The sequence below is a fragment of the Taudactylus pleione genome, unplaced genomic scaffold (assembly GCF_031769625.1).
Source record: "Taudactylus pleione unplaced genomic scaffold, aTauple2 ptg000152l, whole genome shotgun sequence".
Classification (NCBI taxonomy): domain Eukaryota; kingdom Metazoa; phylum Chordata; class Amphibia; order Anura; family Myobatrachidae; genus Taudactylus; species Taudactylus pleione.
Window position 1 is genome coordinate 404627 of NW_028284554.1, and position 21653 is coordinate 426279.

Sequence of the window (21653 nt, forward strand, 5' to 3'; positions counted from 1 at the left end):
TGCTTCAAGATGCATACAGAAGTGTTTTTACACACATGCTATGAACATATTGACCAATTGTTGATGACCTTTTACCAGGGTGTCCTGTCCCCTGTCTTTCCTTATATCTTTCACCCATGTTATCTAAACATGCATGACAAATGCATGAGATAGATTGTTCCAACAGTGGCTCGCCAGCTAGTAACAGCTAGCGGGAGATTAAGCACCTTTGTATTATTCCACTTTGGCAAAATTGGAAGTTTGGCCTCAGGAGTGGGGATTACATTCAGCATTGAGTGGTATGATAGATATTGCATCCATAGCAACAAGGCTAGATTTCTGAAATCTTACACATGCGCAGTATTTGAAACATTAAAGACAGGGGTCACCATTTTACCTCAGAGATAATAGGGCAGTGTTTCAGTTTGTTTACACCTTAAGGCAACTTGTTCAAAAGAAAAATAAACTGTTCATGCACACACAGAAAAAAAAAAAGAAGCAGATATCATGATGTTCCTATGCTTTTCATATCCCCTTCTCACCTGTTCAAGATTAAGAGCATTCAAAACAGGATACAACACTCTCTAAAACAGGGAGGGGGATCTCAGGCCTGGGGGCTGTATAAGGCCCGCGGAATCATTTGGTCTGCCCCTCAGTTTTTTTTCTGCTTGCCTCATCTGGCTAGCAGGGTGCCTAGAATAGCACCCTGCAGCCAGAATATATGCAGCAGTGCCACCTGTAGCATCCTTAGGATGCTTCAGGCGATCACACCGCTGCCCTTACAGCTCCCCGGAGCATCCCCAGGATGCTCCAGGCATTGCTGTAATCACCGGTGATTGCGGCCCCACCCTGTGTGATGTCACACGGGGGGGGGGCGTGGCCTGCACCAGGCCCACAAATGTTATATTTATCAAAATGGCCCTTGGCAGAAAAAAGGTTCCCCACCCCTTCTCTAAAACAATGTTAGGAAAAGTTAGGGGTTTTTTCTACAACTGTAGATAACACCATTAAGGAGACACATGTCAAAGCTACATATGAAGTGGCCTATGTTGGTAGCTTGTGCTTTATCCTAGATTGAAGGAAGAGTTTGACATCCTTTGGTAGTAATGACCATAAGATTTGGTCATATGTCACACAATGCCAGGTTTCTAAACTGGAACATTTGGAAAAGCATCAATTTCATATACCTGCAGTGACAGGAGTAACTTCAGCAAATTCAGGTCAGTCCTTAGAAATGATTTAACACAGTAAGTACATTTTTTTTAAACCAAGGTTTTCACAAATCTATTGTGCATGAGATTAATTTAATTTCAACATCCCATGCCAACTCCAGATGGGTATCCGGTCACCACTCAGCATTCACATACTGTACACTACATACACCAATATATGGATTTTTGCTGATTTTAGGGTTAGGTTTAGCTTTAAGCTAAAAAAACACAACAACGCAAGTCGACATGCTAAATAGCGACATTAACGGGTCAACATTTTAGCCATGTTAACCTAAATGAATGTCTACATATCAACTGTCGACCTAATGACCATGTTGACAGTCTACATTCTAAATGTCAACACACCCCTTCAGATTTTGAGCCAGCATAAACTTAGAAGACAAAATACATATAAATTGTATAATTTCATAAACATTCAACATATAATTGATAAAAAATGAGATGCTAAGAATATATTACAAGGTGTATTAGTGTAGCCAAGGTACTAGGACCTAGCTAGTGCTAGGTATAACACAATCACTGTAGAAGCACTGTGATTGATTTATTGGAGGGGAAGGTCCAAGAAGGAAATCCCAGGAATGGAGAGAACAGCAGCCTGGCCCTTGCATTCAAAGAGTGACTGCTGGTCAAAGAACCTGACTCCCATACCAGCAGCAGGAGAACGGTCTATAATAAAAAAAAGCAGGATCCAGTTGAGAGACAGGGTGCCAGTAAGTGCCTGCAGTCTATGGAACTACATGTCCCAGCTAGCATTTAAAAACAAAGGCCCTCATTCAGAGCCGTACGCTCTGAGCAGAGCGCACGCTCTGAATGAGGGCCGTCCTCCATAACTATGGAGCGTCCTCCTGGACGCTCGTATAGCTGTGGGTCACCACCCACAGCCTATACGAGCGTGCAGTTTGATGGCCGCGATGGTCTTGACCATCGCGACCATCGAAACTGCGAGCTGGAGCCTGCGGTTGAGGTTTTCAACCGCAAGGCCCGGAGTGATTTTGGCTCTATCAGAGCCAAAATCACTCCCACTGACATCACTAGTGAGGTCAGTGGGCCGGCTTCTGACGGTAGGCATTCCCTTGGGAACGCCCCCGTCAGGGAGGCACGCCCCCGGCACGCCCACCAAAGGGGGCGTGCTGTCAATCAACATCGACAGCACGCCCCCTTTGATCAGACACAACGAGCGAAGGACTTTCCTTCGCTCGTCGCGTCTGGCGCATGCGCACGACGGAGCTCCCTCCGTTGTGCGCATGCTCAGTGCAGAACATCGACCCACTTGCGAGCGGACAGCCGCTCGCGAGTGGGTCTGAATCAGGCCCAAAGTATGTTGTTAGAAATGTCTGTGAAAGACATTCCGGAAGGTAATCAAGCTAGTCCATGTCATGAGAGGGATAATCCTGGCGATTTGTGTGCAAACTGGGGATGACTTCAATCAATCGAGACCCACAGGAGAATGACAGCTGTCAGCAGGGGCACTGACAGCCACAGCGGGCCAGGGTGAAAGGGGCATGGTCACGTCCCCTTAGGAGAAAAAAAAAGAAAAAATGTTTTCAGCGCCTCTGCGCACAGTGGAGGGGGGTGCTGTGAGCCCCTCAGCCCAGCGCAAAGCCAGGAGGGGGCGCGACCAGTAGGATTACTCCACTCCCCCCCCCCCCCCCCCCACAGGCATAGATAGACTGCGTGTGCTGGGCTGCTGTGAGGTAGGATGGAGGGGGTAGTGCCGGTCCCGGGCCCCCAACGGGCCCCTCCATCAAGCCCGGGCCATTAGTACCCAACTCCGCCCTCTCGGGGCCCCTGACTGTCAGCACCAACTCAGAGTTTCATCACCAGATAAAGGTTATTAACTTAACACCTACATTTACACTGCATACTAGTGACTGACAAGTGGCCCCCATACACCAGTGACTGATTACCGCGTTCCTGCGATCCAGAGATGCCGGGTTACAGGATCGGTGAAATCCAACATGTAGGTCTGGGAGATTACCTATGTAGTAACACTTCCCCCCTCCCTCACCTGTGTAGTAACACATTTGCCTCTCTCACCTCTGTAGTAACATTCCCTACACTCACTTGGGATGACAGTTGATGTTTGAATATTGAACTGTGCTGCAGCCATGATGAGACAGTCAGGCAGGACATTGCACAGAGGGAGGAAACTATTTAGCCCTTTTCACCCCCTTAGGAGTCAAATTTCAAAAATTTCTTCTTAGTGTCTTAGTGGATACCTACATCATGGAAGGAATATGCTCCCTGATTTTCATGTTTCTAGGTTCAGGGGTTTGGGTGTTGATGCGTCAGTCAGGACATATACATTAATAATATAATATAATCACATTGTATGATTTTTAAACAATTTATTTGTGTATTCTTGCGGACAATAAATATTTGGACAATCAAAACGTTTAACTCAATACTTTGTAAAGTAACCTCGGTTGGCAATAACAGAGGTCAAACGTTTCCTTTAGTTCTTGACCAGGTTTGCACATACTGCAGCAGGTATTTTGGCCCACTCTTCAATGCAGATCTTCTCTAGATGTGTCATGTTTTGGGGCGGTCGCCGGGCAACACAGACTTTCAACTCCCTCCACAGATTTTCTATTGGGTTGAGGTCTGGAGACTGGCTAGGCCAATCCAGGACCTTGAAATGCTGCTTACGGAGCCACTCCTGATAGTTGCCCGGGCGGTGTGTTTGGCGGTCATTGTCATGCTGGAAGACCCAGCCACGTTGCATCTTCAATGCTCTTACTGAGGGAAGGAGGTTTTTCCCCAAAATGTCACGATACATGTCCCCATTCATCCTCTCCGTAATAAGAATCAGTCGTCCTGTCCCCTTTGCAGAAAAGCATCCCCCAAAGCATGATGTTTCCACCCTCATGCTTCACAATGAGTATGGTGTTTTTGGGATGCCACTCATCATTCTTCTCCCTCCAAACACCGCGTGTGGATTTTTTACGAAAAAGTTCTATTTTGGTCTCATCTGACCATATGACATTCTCCCAATCCTCCTCTGGATCATCCAGATGGTCACGGGCAAACTTTAGACGGGCCTGGACATGTGCTGGCTTAAGCAGGGGGACCTTTCGGATGCTGCAGGATTTGAATCCATGACAACATAGTGTGTTACTGATGGTAACCTTTGTGACTGTGGTCCCAGACTCTTGAGGTCCCCCCCGTGTAGTTCTGAACTGATCCCTCACCGTTCTCAAGATCATTGATACCCCACGAGGTGAGATCTTGCATGGAGCCCCTGATCGAGGGAGATTGTTAGTGATTTTGTATTTCTTCCATTTTTTAATAATTGTGCCAACAGTTGATCTCTTCTCACAAAGCTGCTTGCCTATTGTTGAGTAGCTAATCCCAGCCTTGTGCAGGTCTACAATTTTGTCCCTGGTGTCCTTAGACAGCTCTCTGGTCTTGGCCATGGTGGAGAGGTTGCAGTCTGCCTGTTTGAGGGTGTGGACAGGTGTCTTTTATACAGATAACAGTTCAAACAGGTGCCATTAATATAGGTAAGGAGTGGAGGTAAGATAAGCTTCCTAAAGAAGAAGTAACAGGTCTGTGAAAACCAGAATTCTTGCTGGTTGGTAGGTGTTTAAATATTTATTTTCAGCAAGAATATACAAATAAATTGTTTAAAAATCATACAATGTAATTTCTGGAATGTTTTGTTCAGATTTGGTCTCCCACATTTAAAGTGTACCTATGATGGAAATTACAGACCTCTCTCATCTTTTAAAGTGCAACAACTTGCACAATCGTTGGCTGCCCAAATACTTTTTTATACATACACACAATTTCCAGTTGCATATGATGCTGGTGGGGTTTAGAAATGAAACAGTAACTTTCTCCTAATGCAAACGTATTAGTTGTAGAGAAAGCCAATGGCTTTACAATTTGTCAGTAGGTTCGGCTGCACAGGAGGGTCACAGTCCAATTTGCCCACGCATTTAAGGAGACAAGTTGGATGAGATCTAGTCATTCAGCATCAAGCTGAGGAATTGGATCTATTCTGGGATCACATAGGCTTTTCTTAGTTATTTTCTGATCACATTTACCATGTCATCTAAATATTCTGATCATCATAGTGGAAAGGGAGCGGTTTTGGGACTGCACACTGAGGATAAACTTCCCAATACCATTGCGGATAGAGCAGCATGCACTGCCAGCATTGCCATGACAAAACATTTAAACAGAAATAAACTCTAACATCATACATTGCCTGTTTCTTACATGCACCTGCAATACAAGCTAATACCATCCCTCTTTTCTATCTTGGAACACTGCCTTATTATTACTTTCTCCACAAAGCGCAAAAATTTACCAGATTACTACTTACAGAAGATGGAAGTCCTGGGGGCACCTTACGCACTTTTTTAGGTTGGGAATCTGCATGATAATAATATTTGTTAGTTAGGGTATATTAGACTAAAATACTTTTATTTTATATGTCTGTGTCTTATCCAAACCACCCATCCATATGCTAATGTTAATTTAAAAAAATAAATAAATAAAAAAACCTCAAGCTGAAATATAACTCTTACCAAGGTTACCATCTCCTGGACGCCGCCGTGAACTATTTGGGTATGAGTAATACTGTGAGCTTCCTTTTCCTGCACTGGGGGAGAGAGCACTGGGGCTGTTCATTCCCAACTCACCAGGCAAAAATCCAGGCTGCAAAGACATTCCAAAAGTCACAACATGAACCTGACAGGTGCAATAAATGCTTAGAAAAAGGACTGCAAAGATATTATTTGGTAATATTGGAGAATAGGAAATGTAGTACCTCACTACTATTTGTTTTTTATTTTTGCAGATGAATCAAACTTATAGATCCTTTAGCTAACACAACCAATCAAATCATAATTTAAAGAGCTAATTATCCCACCATTGAAATCTAGCTGTGCCAAACAAAAGTGTCATTACAAATGCCATTATAGCTGCATCTTGTAAGTGCATTACCAAGAGGCAGTTTGTTACACTGGACTTTTCATAGCACAAAGAAAAAAAAAGTGTCACTGTTTGGTGCACTGGATTAAAACAGATCTTTTAATTCAAACATTTAAAATTCGATTAATTCCTTATATTGTACCAGACAAAATAAAATATAGAAAGAGTGAGGAAAAAAAAAAAAGAAATATAAAAGTTCTAAGTATTACAAAAAACGTTTTTCACAATTCAAAGATATCTTTTCATCTGCATTTCATCATTCATATACGTGGGGTAAGTATCTCACAGGAATATACATAGTGTGAGATATACGCAACACCGTGAATGGAGAGATAGAGGACATAGACAAACCCCCTCTACACTAGAGGTATCCTTAAGAAGACCGCGTTCTAGCGGTCGAACAGTCGACTTATTATGCACCTGAAATTACTGTTGTGACGGAATAAAATGTGACTTTTTGCTACAACTTATGGAAAGCCTTGGTGAGCGAATCCTATCTATTTGTGCTATCCTATCTAATTGGATGTTCACCCCAGACACGTGCAGCTATTACTACAGTGTGTGCAGGCTCTATATGTGCATATTATATATATATATATATATATATATATATATATATATATATATATATACACATACACACACACACACACACACATATACATACATATACACACACAATATTATATATATACATATACACACGCATAGTATAATATATAATACTTTTTTTGTTGGCGAATATCTTCCACAGCTCTCAAGGTAAAGGGGCACATCCACTAAGCAATACTGATGAGCGATTGCACGATTACGATATCGTAATCGTGCAATCGCTCATCAATCGTGCACAAACAATCACCACCCGAACATGCCGGTCAATCTGCCGATAACGACAGATTAGCCATGTTCGGGGATGAGGGAAGGTGCCTACACTGAACGACTAATCTTTCAGTGTAGGCACCGCAGGGGATGGGGAACCACAGTACGATTATGATGTTGTAATCGTAATGCCTTTCCCTAGTCGCCTAGTGGATGTGTGGCTTTAAGCTGCCAAATCTTACATAGTTATTTATTAAAAAGTAAGCTATTAGACCACATAACCGACAAATCTTATAAATAAAATTCATTGGTCTGATGTTTGTCTGTCCAGTTATGTATTCGGACACCCCTGCATCTATTGGGATGAAACCAACGCGAGGTGGTCCAGTTGGATTCTGGCCAGGTTTTACAGGGGTTTGAACCAGGGAGCCTGTTCTGAGCCTTCTACTGCATGGACGTGGACAAAAACTTCAGAGTGGTAACATTGGATCCCAGAAACATACTAGGTACCGGTTGGACCTCCTGTTGGTGTAAGCTGTTGTTAACATGCACCAGACCCTAGAAATTATACAAATATCTATAATATTTGAGAGATCAATAGAGGACATATGCTGAATCTCATATCTGTGTTTAAAAACTGTAATGGACATATGAACAAACACTGAATACTTACCCCACGTATATGAATGATAAATTGCAGACGAAAATATATCTTTGAATTGTGAAGACACAGTTTTTTGTAATATTTTAATACTTAGAACTGTATATTTATTTTTTTAGATTTTAAAATTCGCTGGTACAATATATGGAATAAATAGAATTTAAAATTTTTAAATAAAATAGGTATGTTTTAACCCAGTGCACCCAATAGTGACACACTTTCTCCTTGTGCTATGAAATGTGCTATGAAATGTAATTTGTATTGTGACCTGTTGCAGCACCTTATTACATATACATAAACAAAATAATTGGATAATAAGGGTATTTTCATGGTGTTATAAGTAACATAGGAACACCTGTGCAATAGGACAGTGTATCTGTCACAATGAACTGTAAACCTGCTGATCACACCAGGAACACAAATATTAAAATTGGTAAAAAGGTGCTTCAATCATATACTGTTCAAACATTTTTGAGTAGTAATATTTTGCACAATTCCATTTACATATTTCCATTAATTTAATTAAAGAAGATGCAATACCACATTCCAATAAGCAAATAACAATAATGATGTAACCCTCACAGCTACTTTAAACTGCCTAGTCTGGAAAATCAAGAGAGGTTGCACTGCACTATTCAGTTAATGTTAGTTAAACAAAACCTTTAAAAATAAAATAAAATATTCTACAACACAAACTTCACTAGTACAGCAAGTTAAAGAGAATACTTAAATAGAAAAGACTGTCTGCGCATGGTGTGTCGTGCATGGTTCTGGGGTTTAATGCCGTCATATGGTTATTTGTGAAATTCAATATTTGCTTGACGAGAATCTGCATGATATAACACACCCCTCAATATAAGTTTTAGCAAAAAGGATAACAAGGTATTCCTTACAAAGATAAATTATACAATTTTCCTGATCCCCAGATGGTAGAAACAACTAACACCTCATGTCACACTCCTTTCCCCACCACACATGAACCGTTTACTTGGATGTCCCACTGTAGAACAACCCAGAGTAACAGAGTTAAGGGGCCCATCCACTGGGCGATTAAATTCAGCAATTGAACGATATCGTTAAATCATCGTTTGAAAATAGTTTGCAGTTTGTTTAAAAACTGTCTAAAACAACCAGCGATGCGCACTCCCCCTGGTTGTTTAAACATCTATCATCAGGCAAACATGCTGGACAACCTGACGATAACGTCAGGTTCAGCATGTTTGCAGATGATTGATGTTCCTACACTGAACTACTGCACGTTCAGTGTAGGACCATCACAGACTGACAAACGACTGCACAATTAAAATGTCATAATCGTGTAGTCGTTTTGAGGTCTGCTAGTGGATGGGCAGCTTTACAGCCTATGTATTTTATAATGCTTCAAGGAATAACCAACAGAAAACAAGTTAACACGACCTCTGCGAGTTACAAATTTAAACAGAAAGTTTCTTCACATTTTATTGTGAAATTATTTGCAAAATTTAACAGATACAAAAATAAAAATACAAACGTGGCAAGTTCAAACGTTAACTTGTCAAACCATACCAATGTTTCTTAACACCAGTCATGCACCCTCTACAGCTCCTGTTTTCATGATTTGGGTCATTCCATGTGACTAGCATTGCATTTCATGTTAATTTTTAAACGCACCACACACAAAAATGCAGCTGAATTTCAACATTTTAAAAATATGACAATAATATATGGGGCCTATAGGTAGTCATAATGCTTAGAAGCAGAAAAAAAAATGTACACTCTTAGTAGTTACATCTAATGGTGCATACACACGGTCAGATTTTTCTTTCAGATTGGACGATTTTTAAATCGTTATCGTTCATGTCGTTCATATCTGAAGGAAAATCTGACATATCTGACATACCTGAACGATGGACGATCAACGATGCGCGTTCCCGTTTGTCAGATAACGATATCTGACATCTGATGTGTTTGCAGTCAGACTTGGACGATTCCATTAATTTTAATGCAGTCAAAAATCGTTCAAAACTTTGGTAAAATCGTTCAAATCGTTCATCTGACAAGTCTGACAAATCTGACCGTGTGTATGCTCCATTATTGTTTATATGCGTGACTCATGTTACAACAGAATAGACATAGGAACTGAGGGGACTTATGTATGCTCTCTTAATTATTTTTACAATAGGGTTGAATACTATACATTTATAAGACCCAAAACTTATGATTGACACACAAGCAAAAAACTGAATGTTAACTAAAATTATACTTAAAATCTATTTTTACATGCGACTCATGTTATATACGATGTGACTCACATTACATTTCTGTCCCCAGTCAAAGGACTCTGATACAAATTACTTAAACCTGTATAATCCACGTGAATTAATCAATGTAGGCCTGTTTATCTTCCTGATTAACTGTGAATATGTCTAAAATATTTAGTCTGCTCCCTGGGGGACACTTGCAGGGGTGCCTCAGGTTGGTGGTCCAGCACAAAATCAAATTCTTTATGGTCAATGTAATGTAAAAGTATGTGCACAAACAAAAGCACAAACCTGTCCACCACTAAATAACCAAACCGAAGGATGACAGGTAAGCACAATTTACTTCACTGTACTACTTCACTATATTTTTTTCTGAATTTCTCAATAACAAACTTTTGACTTAGGGGTGCCGTGAAAACAATGCTGATGCACTAGGGTGCCGTGATTAAAAAAAGTTTGGGAACCACTGCCTAAGACTACTCTGATGATCAGTAATTATCCAACCCATTTCCCCAGACAGATAGCCCTGAAATACAGCTGTTGGGGGTTCCATGAGGTCTAGGGTTAAGAAAAACTGACTTTCACTGACACAATCTCCAAACACTTTTTGGGGACAGCAAAGTAATATATTATATATATATATATATATATATATATATATATATTCTTGCTTTGAAAACTTTTTCCCCATTCTTTTTTTGCAGAACTTGCAGGTGTGAGTCGGTTGTGACAGGGGCGGGGCCTGGAATCGAGGATGTTACAATGCGGCCGCCGCAGGGTTGTAGGTAACGGGGGTTGGCTAGCCCAGCACACAGTCTCACAGTCACTGCGTTCCCCGGAGTCTGTCTGATGGCAGTGACTGGAGGTGGCTACATTATGCACTATCCTACCTGCCCACCACCTTAGTAAAACTAAAAGGTAAGTAGGAGGTGGGACTTTGGAAGTAGATTCAGTGCTGTTAATTATATTGGAGGTATTTTGGTGCAGAATTAATCTATAGGAATTTGCAATGGGAGACAGTTGCTGACCCTGCATTTCTATTGTACTGCGATTCCTTCCAGTCATTATTTATAATGCTGATTGCAAAATGTTATGTCCCATTTTTGCCTTATTTGCATATTAACACTGGTTCCATGAGTGTTTTCATTTTACTCTTTTTCACTGCTTTTTACCTCTAATATATGTATTAGCTCCCTTGCCTGATATACGTAGGGATCCAGTCAAAATACAGTCGGGACTGCCAGCGGTTAGAATGTCGACGTTGGAATCCCGACACCTGTCAGAATCCCTTCGCCAACATCCCTTTGGTAAGTACTAGGGTTAGGGGGAGAGTTAGGATTAGGCACTAAGGGGAGGGTCAGGGACTGGGGTTTAGGGTGTGGGGAGGTTAGGTTTAGCCACTGGAAGGGGGGGAGGAGGGAAAGGTTAGGTTTAGGCACTGGAAGGGGGGGGGGGGGAGGGTTATGATAGGTAGAGGAGAAGGGTTAGGATACTGGTCGACAAGTGTTGGTGTCATAACCCTGTCGGGATGCAGTCATTGGGATTCTGACCGCCGGGATCCTGAGCGCCCACATCCCGTACCAAACCCTATACATTAATACCGTCATGTTCACTAGTGGAAATCTTTCTCCAGTTATGTAGATCCTGACACTTGGGACCCTTGCTACGGTCACTATAGGCTTCCACTGCAGGACACAACCGAGTGGCAATAGTTACGCCCATAGACGGAGCTAGACATGACCTTTTGCTGGAGCTGGCCACTCCCTGAAACTAGTTGTCAAAAGTAGGCAAGTATGATCCCAACCCTGTGGGTTGTTTGTCAACCCTTGGGGGCCTGTTTGCGACCTGCCTAAGACTGCCTTCCATTATTTTCCACTTCTGGAATAGGTACCTTGCTCACAAATGAACGGCTGAAAACGAGGCCTAGTTTGGGAATGAAAAGCTGGAACCTTAGGCCTACTGCCTGAGTACAGTACGAAAGCCATCTTTGATGTAACCATTGAAGCAAAAAATTGTCCAATTCAGGACCAAAAAGTACCTTGCTACTGAAAGGCAGGTATTCCAGGAGGTTTTTATTTCTGTATCGGCCTTCTAGGTAGGAAGGCAAAGGGCTCGTCTGGCTGCCACTGATGAGGCAGAAACCCTGGCGCAAAGTATACCAACGTCTAAATAAGCCTCACCGAGATAAACTGCTTCTTGGACATTCTCAACAATAAGCCGCAGTTTAGAGTGTGGAACCCATGAACAAAGACCCTCGTACAGGGCGTCAGCCGACCTTTCTAAAGCTTTAAGAGACCCAAGCCGAGACTAAGGCGGGGGTGCATGAAAGCACCAGTAGCTATGAAATAGTTAAAAGAAACCTTCCAGCTTTCAATCTGTGGCATTAAAGAGGCCACATTTGGTAACGGAAGCGTAGTAGCTTTTGCCAACCGCGCTATGGTAGTGTTCACCATTAAGACTTCAGTCTGCGGAAGAGGATGAAATGAAGAATAACCTGATAACGTTTGTTAGGTAAAAAGCAAGTCTCAGTTTGGAGATCCTCCAATTGAGCAAAGGATGGAAAGGTTACGGCTTCCTCTTTTTTACGCTTAAAGACTGATCGGAGGACGATGCGTCTTCTGTGTCCTTAATATGCAAAACGGATCTAACAGCAGCAATTAAAGCCTCTACATTTACACGACTAGAGTGTTCCTCTTCCTGAACAGAGGATAATTCCACTCCTCGGAATCCTGCCTCAGGCAAGGAGGAGACTTCAGAAATCAGTTTCATAGCCAGAATTTAAGGGCTTTGTCAAATTCCTTTTAGAAGGACGAGAACCTAACAGGATCTAGCATCTGTTTTAAGGATGTGGAAACTTGAAACAGATCCTGAACGGATAGAAGCTGTGTTACCAAGGAGGCTCTATGACCTGTGGAGAGGGGGTCGTGGAAGGTTCCGCTCACGGTTCCTGAGGCAGCTGCCTGGACATGGCAAACTATTTAGCCAGTTCTGACAGGTTAGAAACCCACACCAGTTCTGGGCTGCATCGCCGCGGTGGACCTAGAGATACATAGGCCATCATGGTCCTGCACAGAAGGCACAAACATAACTTGCCACTTCCAACAGGAAAGGGACTTAGCAGAAGCACCCTTCTCTGTGACAGCTGTGGAACTTCCCTTGTAAGACATGTTAATGTCAGTTAACTGTAGTAGTACTTATAAATACAAATCTGAAAAGAGGGTTATCTATATATGTAGATACAGATATAAATTCCCACTAAGGGCACTGCAGTGGCCTGTAGTGATTCAGGAGGGAAGTACCAGTCTGTAAAAAAAAAAAAAGTAAGCTACTGTATGTCGTGTGTGTGTGTGTGTGTGTGTGTGTGTGTGTGTGTGTGTGTGTGTGTGTGTGAACTAACATATATGAGCTAAATACAATCTCTGTAACATTAATTGTATAAAGAATGTCGGAGTCTACACAGAATATTACCTAAACAGAGTACAATGCAAATATTATGTACTAGCTGGAATATCCGGCGTTGTCTGGGTTGAAGACTGCAGCCTTTGTTTACATTGTCCTCGTCTATAAGCCTATTCCAATGAACCAGAAAAAGACCCACAGTTTGTTAACATGCTTGCAAACAGTGGCGTAACTACCGTGGGTGCAAGGTGTGCAACTGCTATGGTGCCCTAGCTATCTCTATTGTCCTTGTGTGCATGACTGGATGCAGGGGCTCCCCCTGCATCCAGTCACGCACACAAGGTGGGCCGGTCCAGTCAGGGCCATTTAGGGGGACCCGGGTGTCAGCAATGTTAATTTGGTGCCAGCCTGCAGTCATGGAGACACTGCGCCTACGGTCGCGAGGCAATCAGAGCTCGCAGACTGGCAGTCAATCAGTAGTGGCGGCTACAGATTGGCTACGGTCCGCAAGCTTCGTTCGCCTCGCAACCGGCGTTAGATTCAAATTGCATCGGCATGATTTGCCATGTCAGCCTCTGCGCCACTGGCGGGCCAGCCCGAAATCCAGACCTGCTGGCGGGACATGAGGAGGCAAGAGACTGCTGGAGGGACCTGGGGAAGTGAGTTGCTGGAGGGAGCATAATGTGTATGGGGCACTACTATTGTGTGGAATAATGTGTTATATGGGGCACTACTACTACGTGGCATAATTTGTAAAGGGCATTACTGTGTGGTATAATGTGTAGGGCATTACTGTGTGGCATAATGTATAAGGGGCACTACTACTGCATGGCATAATGTGTATAAGGGGTACTAGTGTGTGGCATAACCTGAATGGGCTCTGTGTGGTGGGGGGCCTTTTAAGATCTTGCTATGTGGCCCAAAAAGTTGTAGTTATGTCCTTGCATGCAAACAAAGAGGCTCTGGATTTAATATGAACTTGCCTGAGTCATCAAGTTTTCTCAGACTGAATTTAAAAGGATACTTTTGTAGCTTGAACCTGTGTAATTTAAGAGTGTCACCAATTTTAGCGATTGTGTGACAGTGTGTGGCCCTGACGAAGTTCAAACCTAGGCAAAAACCTAATCCTGCTCAAACTACACCAACATGGGAAATTTGGTAGAGCCAATTCCTAAACTCTGGCCGTCCATAAAGGACAAAAAGACACACAGGCTTTCTTGCTTATTATATAGATTATCAGTTACCACAGGATATTTGCAGAGTTAAACAGCCTGGGAAAACAAAACTACATTAGAGAAAAACCGCAGTACAAATCTAATGGGGTATGCTGTATATGACTGTAATAAAAGGCTGCAGAAATCCTCACAAAAATCTTACAGAAAAATTAGCAGATAGAAAATAGGACCCAGTAACAGAAGAACACCAACACCAGAACCAGATGGCAAGGTGTATGGTGAGAAAAACACTGCTAGGTCTCCCCTCCTGGGCCAGATTTTTCAATCTCCTCAGGAGATTTGGCGTACGGCACCACAGGCTGTAGAATATGGCTGCTCAGCATCTAGGGGGAGGAGAGTGGCGATAGAACTAATGGCTTGCTGCCAAAGAAAGGAAAGGGGAGGTGAGAATAAGGAGAAAGGCCCCCCCTGTGGGCGACCATCCAGGGCCTGTCTCACTGTTATACAAACAGTGCCCCATTAACTTTTTTTCCTGGTGGTCCAGTGAGGGAGCCAGCGAACCTATAGCTCACTGGACCACCTCCTACCGATGGTCCACAAACCGCGGGAGGTAACCGCCACTAAGCAACGGCTCTGACTTGTCCCCAGGCGCTCTGGTTGAGGCCGCAGACACCGCCTGCCATAAGAACTCTGCCCACCAGAGCCGGGAGTGGGTCATAGAAAATAGGTTTCCAGTGTCCCCCATGGGCTGAAAGAGAAATGTACTCTAGCATGCACTACAACACATTGAATAATATTCAAGTTTGGAAACTGTGAAGGCATTTCTAAAACCTTAATCTTTCTTCCTCTAAGTATTTAATTGGTCACTTCAGCAAGATGACGATAGAAAACATACCTCAAAAATCAACAGTTTAGCCTCAATTTCCACACCAACAATGGGACAATTGCTTCCAGGATTTTGCCACTAACTACCACCAAACTAATATAGAAACAATGAGCACTGATATTAAGCAACCTGGCAAGAAAATGAGAGGAGGTATTTGATGGGGTGGTGGTGGGCTAGTAGGTAAGGTCACCAGTGTTGTTTATTACCAACAATACTGAAGGGCCTTTGTGGGATAATAGAAGTGATTACCTATATTGTATGTTGTGTGGCCGTGGCTATAAAGAAAAATGTTTCCGACTCAAACAGGGAGCTGCTCTGTCCTTCGTAACATTTCAAGCAGCCGTTTGCTGCTCCTACATGGTTTAATGAAGTTTTAATACAAAAGTTTCTGTAAATCAATATTAACAAATTCCATTTAACATGAAGCACTGTTCATCACAAAGCTGTGTGTCTAGTTTTATGGATTACTATTGTCAGGCTTTAGTTGGACAATGGTAAAGTTCACATCAAAGTTTTTTACTACTACACTCATAAACTAAAACCATAAATATTTAAGCTCACCAATATCATGCTATTTTCATATAGACCGGATTACTATTACAGGTTGAGTCTTCCATATCCAAATATTCAGAAACACAGAATTTTATCAGCATGACAGATAATGAAACTTTTGATTTTTGATGGTTCAAAGTACACAAACTTTGTCTAAGGCACAAATTATTAAAAATATTGTATAAAATTACCTTCAGGCTGTGTGTATAAGGTGTATATAAAACATAAATGAATTTCATTTCTGTACACAACTTTTCTTGAGCCACAAAATTATTGAAAATATTGTATAAAATTACCTGCAGGCTGTGTGTATAAGGTGTATATAACACAAAAAATGTATTCTGTGTGTAAATTTGGGCCCCATTCCCAAGATATTTCATTATGATATACAAATATTCCAAAATACGTAATACCCCTGGTCCCAAGCATTTTGGATATGGGAGACTCAACCTGTACAAATTTATTAGTATTTGTTTTTAAGTTATATCTTTATTTTGTAACTTTTCTTCCAGGTAGAGAGATTTTTTTAAAGGTGACCATTCTCATTTATGCAACATAACAGTTTGAAAAGAGCTCAAAAGGAAGAGTACAGATTTCAAAATTGTGGACAACATTGCTAACTAAACTTTCAAGGATGTATTTTTAAAATATACATTGCTTAATATCACAAACCTGTTTTATTTGTATTTAAAACAGACAAGTTACATGTTTAACCAATATCTAAACATGAAAAAATGCATAGCTTTGTCTAAATTCACTTTTTTCTTTTTACGCGTTTGAATATAGTTTGCCATCTTCTGAGCCTGCATAAATATTTATGGATATTAAGCAGTAAGTCCAAAGGAAAAAACAAAAACGATGTTTGCACTTTAACATCCTACTTCTCCTCGACCATCACATTACATGCTGAGAGTCTGCATACATGGACTGTCTGGCAGCCATTTTTGTTTGCCACACAGAGAGATACTGAAAAAAGGTAAATGATTTGTAGCCAAGAAAATTGACCATAGATGTATGCTTAAAAAAAAATATTTATAGAACATTGGTACTGCGCTAGTAAACTTGTGATAATGGCAGAAAACTCCCTTGAGACACTCTTTACAGATATGTATGAAATTTTGTAAAAAACAGGATTTTGGTACTTACCGATAAATCCCTTTCTCCGATTCCACAGGGGACACTGGAGTTCAAGACAGTGGGGTATAGACGGTGGTAGAGTAGAGCCTGGCACCTTAAATAATTTAGAAGTGTGACTGGCTCCTCCCCCTCTATGCCCCATCAGCCCCAGTTTAAGAACTGAGCCCGAGAAGAGACGGAGGACAACAGGAAAACGAGGAGAAGGAGAAGACCACAGAACGGAACAAGACCGACTGAAGGAGAACAGAGGAAACCACTGCAGGGAATCATGCAGTCACACAACCATAGAAGGAACGAAACAACTGGCAGGTATGCAGCGCTGGGCGGGCGTCCAGTGTCCCCTGTGGAATCGGAGAAAGGGATTTATCGGTAAGTACCAAAATCCTGTTTTCTCCTTCATCCACTAGGGGACACTGGAGTTCAAGACAGTGGGGACGTCCCAAAGCCAACCTCCTGGGTGGGAAGCGCTGAGAACATGCCAACCCTTTGGCCAACCGAACAGGGACCGCCAAGAACCAGAGGTTCAACGGAAAGGCAAGAGCTGAGGATCAAATGTCGTGTGCCAGGAGACAATCAGAACTCCCTGCGGAACAGACACAGAAATACCACAACTTACAGCATAAATAGAATGGAATAAGCGGCTAGCGAGAAAACACCCTCAGGTGAGAAGCATCCTAACGCTGTAAGCTCAGCTGAAAACAGACCAAGCCGGACTGTTGGGAGCAGAGAACTCCAACCCGAATCCATATGAGAAGGGCAGTAACCCGAGAACAAAACTCGAGAAAACCGTACCAGATTCAGAAACAGAAAGCTGCAACAGTCGCAGATAGCAGAATACCAGCACTGTTGGACATAGTCATAAAGATACAAGTAGAACGATACCAATCTACAGAAACAGAGCTGATCCTGTCCACAGACTCCTAACAGAGTATGCAGAGAGGTAAAAGACAAGGCCGAACAGACACCATAAACCATTCTGGAAGTCCAACTACTACAAAGTTGTAAACCAGCGGAAGGGAGAGACCATAGAAGACTCCAACGAGTGGAGATCACACTGGGAATGAGGCCGAGGCAGTTTGAAAGGATTGAGATTACAATACCTGTCAGAGGGTCAGACAGCAGAACAACCCATTCTGAAAACCGAGTAGAAAACAGCGACTGAACACCTGCAGTCGAAAAACAAATCACAGCCACAAACTTCAAAACAACAGACAACTTCCAACATGATGGAAGTGCGTAGGCAGTACCAACCGCTGGCCTGAACATAGGGTGAACAACCAGGATACCCTAGTAGTTATAGAGCACGGATGCAACAGCCACGCAGGAAGCTACCAATATAGGGAAGCATTCCATACCACAAGGCTAGAGCACTAGGACAACCCTGAAGGTACCAGTCAGGTACCCGTCAATGTGATGAAAACATCCACAGAGACTGAACAGGAAATCCACCAGGCCCCCTGCGTAGGACATATTGACTGTCACACTTTAATGTAAAGATGTGCACTAGACCCTCAAAGCACTTCAGTCCATAATCCCAACAGATCTAGTAGAAGAGTGTCACTAATCTCAATGTTGAAACTATGCACCAGGGAAGCTCTAAAGTGTAGAGCCAACTGATTAAAAAAGCAGATGGCTGCTAGGACCGCAGCTAGGGTGCATAAGGGAGAAAGCGGCTATGCAATGACAGGTTGAGCATTAGTGGGGTAAGCCCGCTTACCTGTGAGCGGCCAAAAGCCCTCTGGACGCTATGTAGAATGTCACTGACCTCTTTCATCTCACAGCAACCTGCCCCGTCAGGTATAGGGAATAGCTTCAGTGGGCTAAGACCCAATGCTCTACAGCACGGACTTCAGTCTGGAGATGTTGCAGTAGAAAACACTGTATAAACTAGCAAAATGTTAGTGGAGGCAGGAAGGTCGTTCAACAGGACTCTATACCTGAGCTTGTTATATTAGGGATGTGTATCCATATAGACATTATACCTATACCACAAAACGGTCTACTAGTTTAAGTATCAGTACATTAACACTTATAATGGAGAAGTGTGTATTACGCCCATCAATCTAATAAAATCCAGGCCTGACCCTGCCTATATCGGCGGGGGCCCTAGGCCTTCATGTAATTTAACAAAATGAATCCCTGATTACAGAATAGAACCTGGATTCTCTATGTACAGATAGAATGTACCTAGGGGCCCTTTAGAGACTCATGTTATTGAGATATGTGACAAGACAATAATATGGAGTACCGGAATCTATACTGAGAAGGGTACCTGTACATAGACAGAGTGCATTAGTTATCCCAAGAAAGGAAGGGACATATCTGTAGTGATAACCAATAGGGTTAAAAACCAGGTTTTGCCAATTATTAGAAATTATGCATACAAGTAATGGGAATATATCAGTATATATACACCCGTACATATAGATAAACATAGTTGCATAAGAAGGCCATCTCTTTGAAAGAAAGAGTAGTGCCAACATAGCAAGTTAACTTGTCAGACTCCGGCATCGGGAGATCAGCATGCTATATTTATATATATGTCCTGCTATATCCTGCATTCTCAGTGTCTTATAAGTTTGCTACCAAGTGCAAAGTTAAAATAATCATAGATCACCCTAAAGGGGGGCGCCATAGATAGGGACTAACAAGAAGGAACTATAACCCCAGAAGGATGGAAGTACATATCTCTATATACAAGAAGGCCCCAGTCATGTATAGGGTTCATAATATAAGCAATGTCTATCACTATGTAAGCTGCAGAACATGACTCTAGTCTACAGAGCCACCATTTAATTATATATATATATATATATATATATATACATACACACACACATATATATATACACACATACACATAGATAAGCTGACAGCTTTGGTAATCGCAGGCGGCTTCCCATCCGTGGAAATATAGGTACGTACACACACCCACATACAAATCCTTAGGGAGAGATGGTGTAAAGCGGAGTTATTGTACCAACTACTGGATGAGGAGAGTCCAGACTTCAATTGCAGAATCCTTCTTTTAAATAAGCTAAGTACCAGACATAAAACTGATAACAGATCCTACCTCTGCCTTATAAGGATAAGAAGCGATATATATATCTCCACATATGCATACCTACATAGTAGTACATAGATTAGTAGGTGCGATAATATTTAAAATTAGAACATGAGCAATACACGTATATGTTCTATAGCAGGGCTTAGTATAAATACATGTGGCTTACCTCAACGCAGGGAGACTGCTCAAGTGTTGCGTGTAGCCATCAGCCTGCTACGGTGTAATGGGCAGGATATTTTATCAGTGTGCTGTCCCAGACTGGTATCGAACCTGGGACCCTTCTGTTACTGGAGTGCTCGCCTTAATCAGTTGAGCTATATATGTGTGCAGAAGAGTAACAATCCACAAACTTAAGGGATTACTGTCCCCAAAAAGTGAGCTGTATTCTAACAGAGCCTCCCCAACATATTAAAAGGGAGACCTGTCCCTTGGGAAAAACCACAGCGCAATCCCCCAATCTAAACAGGGGATAAAGGCCTGCTGTTGTTATTAACACAGCTAAAGAAGTGGCCGTCCCGGCCTCTAATGCTGGGCCACAGGGATGGCAAGCCCAATATGGGATTCTCGTTCCTGAGAATGGATGATTCGGGAGGACCTGACCCAAGGCCTGCCCCCTCAGCCAACGCTGGGTTGAGACCCAACCCAATGGAGAGTTCTCCTCACCCACAGATATCGTTTCAATATTTTTGTATATGTGCTGCCAAAGCGTGCACTGGAACATTGTCAACCTTGCACAGTGTGCTAATTAACCTCTCTGGAATAAGGCTTGTCCATAGACCACCCGATTAGCAGAGTAGAAAAAAGGTATACACTATATATATCTATCTATATCTATCTATATCTATATCTATATATATCTATCTATCTATCTATCTATCTATCTATCTATATATATATATATATATCTATACATACACACACACATATATATATACATACATCCCTATATGGGATTACATATACATCTACATACACACACACACACACAACACGTACATTGTAGGCGCTGGGACACGGGGAGCGATCTGCAGAAGTGACAGAGATGACTCTTACACTGCGCTAGGGTAAAGTTATACCGCGCTGTGTGCGCAAAATGTCCATGCTAGCCTGGAGGAGTCCCGGCTAACATAAGCTGTCCCCTCAACAGAACCGCATAAAGCGGAGTCATAGTGCACCTGCTAAGCGCAAGTTTGAGGGAGGGGCAGCAAAAGGCTAGACATATCCATCAGAGCAGCAGGTGTTAGGGCAATGAGCTATACTGCTGTGGAGGGCGCCGAAGCGGCTTAAACACAAGAGCCCCGAAGTAGCTAGCGCCGGAGCTTATACATTAAAGCACCGCCTCAGCAGACTAACAGCTACGCTGTTATAAAACACACACAAGCACAGGGAGAATATACAAACTCCACACAGGGCCATAGTGGGAAACAAACCCATGACCTCAGTGCTGTGAGGCGGCAATGCTAACCATTATACAGTCTGTGCTGCCCTGTTAAATATATACAGGCTGCCTCAGTGCGACTGGCGCTGTACCTACAGTGAGAGCTACAGCGCTTTTCGTAAGTGAT

General features: G+C 42.4%; 1 protein-coding gene across 8 annotated transcripts in view; it reads right to left on the bottom strand.

The window, feature by feature from the left end:
• TCF3 (transcription factor 3) overlaps positions 1 to 21653 on the bottom strand; it is a 185313-nt gene that overhangs the window by 55769 nt on the left and 107891 nt on the right. For 7 of the 8 annotated variants that reach the window (XM_088474290.1, XM_088474289.1, XM_088474292.1 and 4 more), the window contains exons 8-9: positions 5747 to 5876; positions 5542 to 5591 (exon numbers count right to left, since the gene is read on the bottom strand). The exons of the other annotated variant lie outside the window; for it this stretch is intronic. In XM_088474290.1, the coding sequence (XP_088330416.1) occupies positions 5542 to 5591; positions 5747 to 5876 (180 nt within the window). The remainder of the gene's footprint in view (positions 1 to 5541; positions 5592 to 5746; positions 5877 to 21653) is intronic. 8 annotated transcript variants of the gene reach the window in all.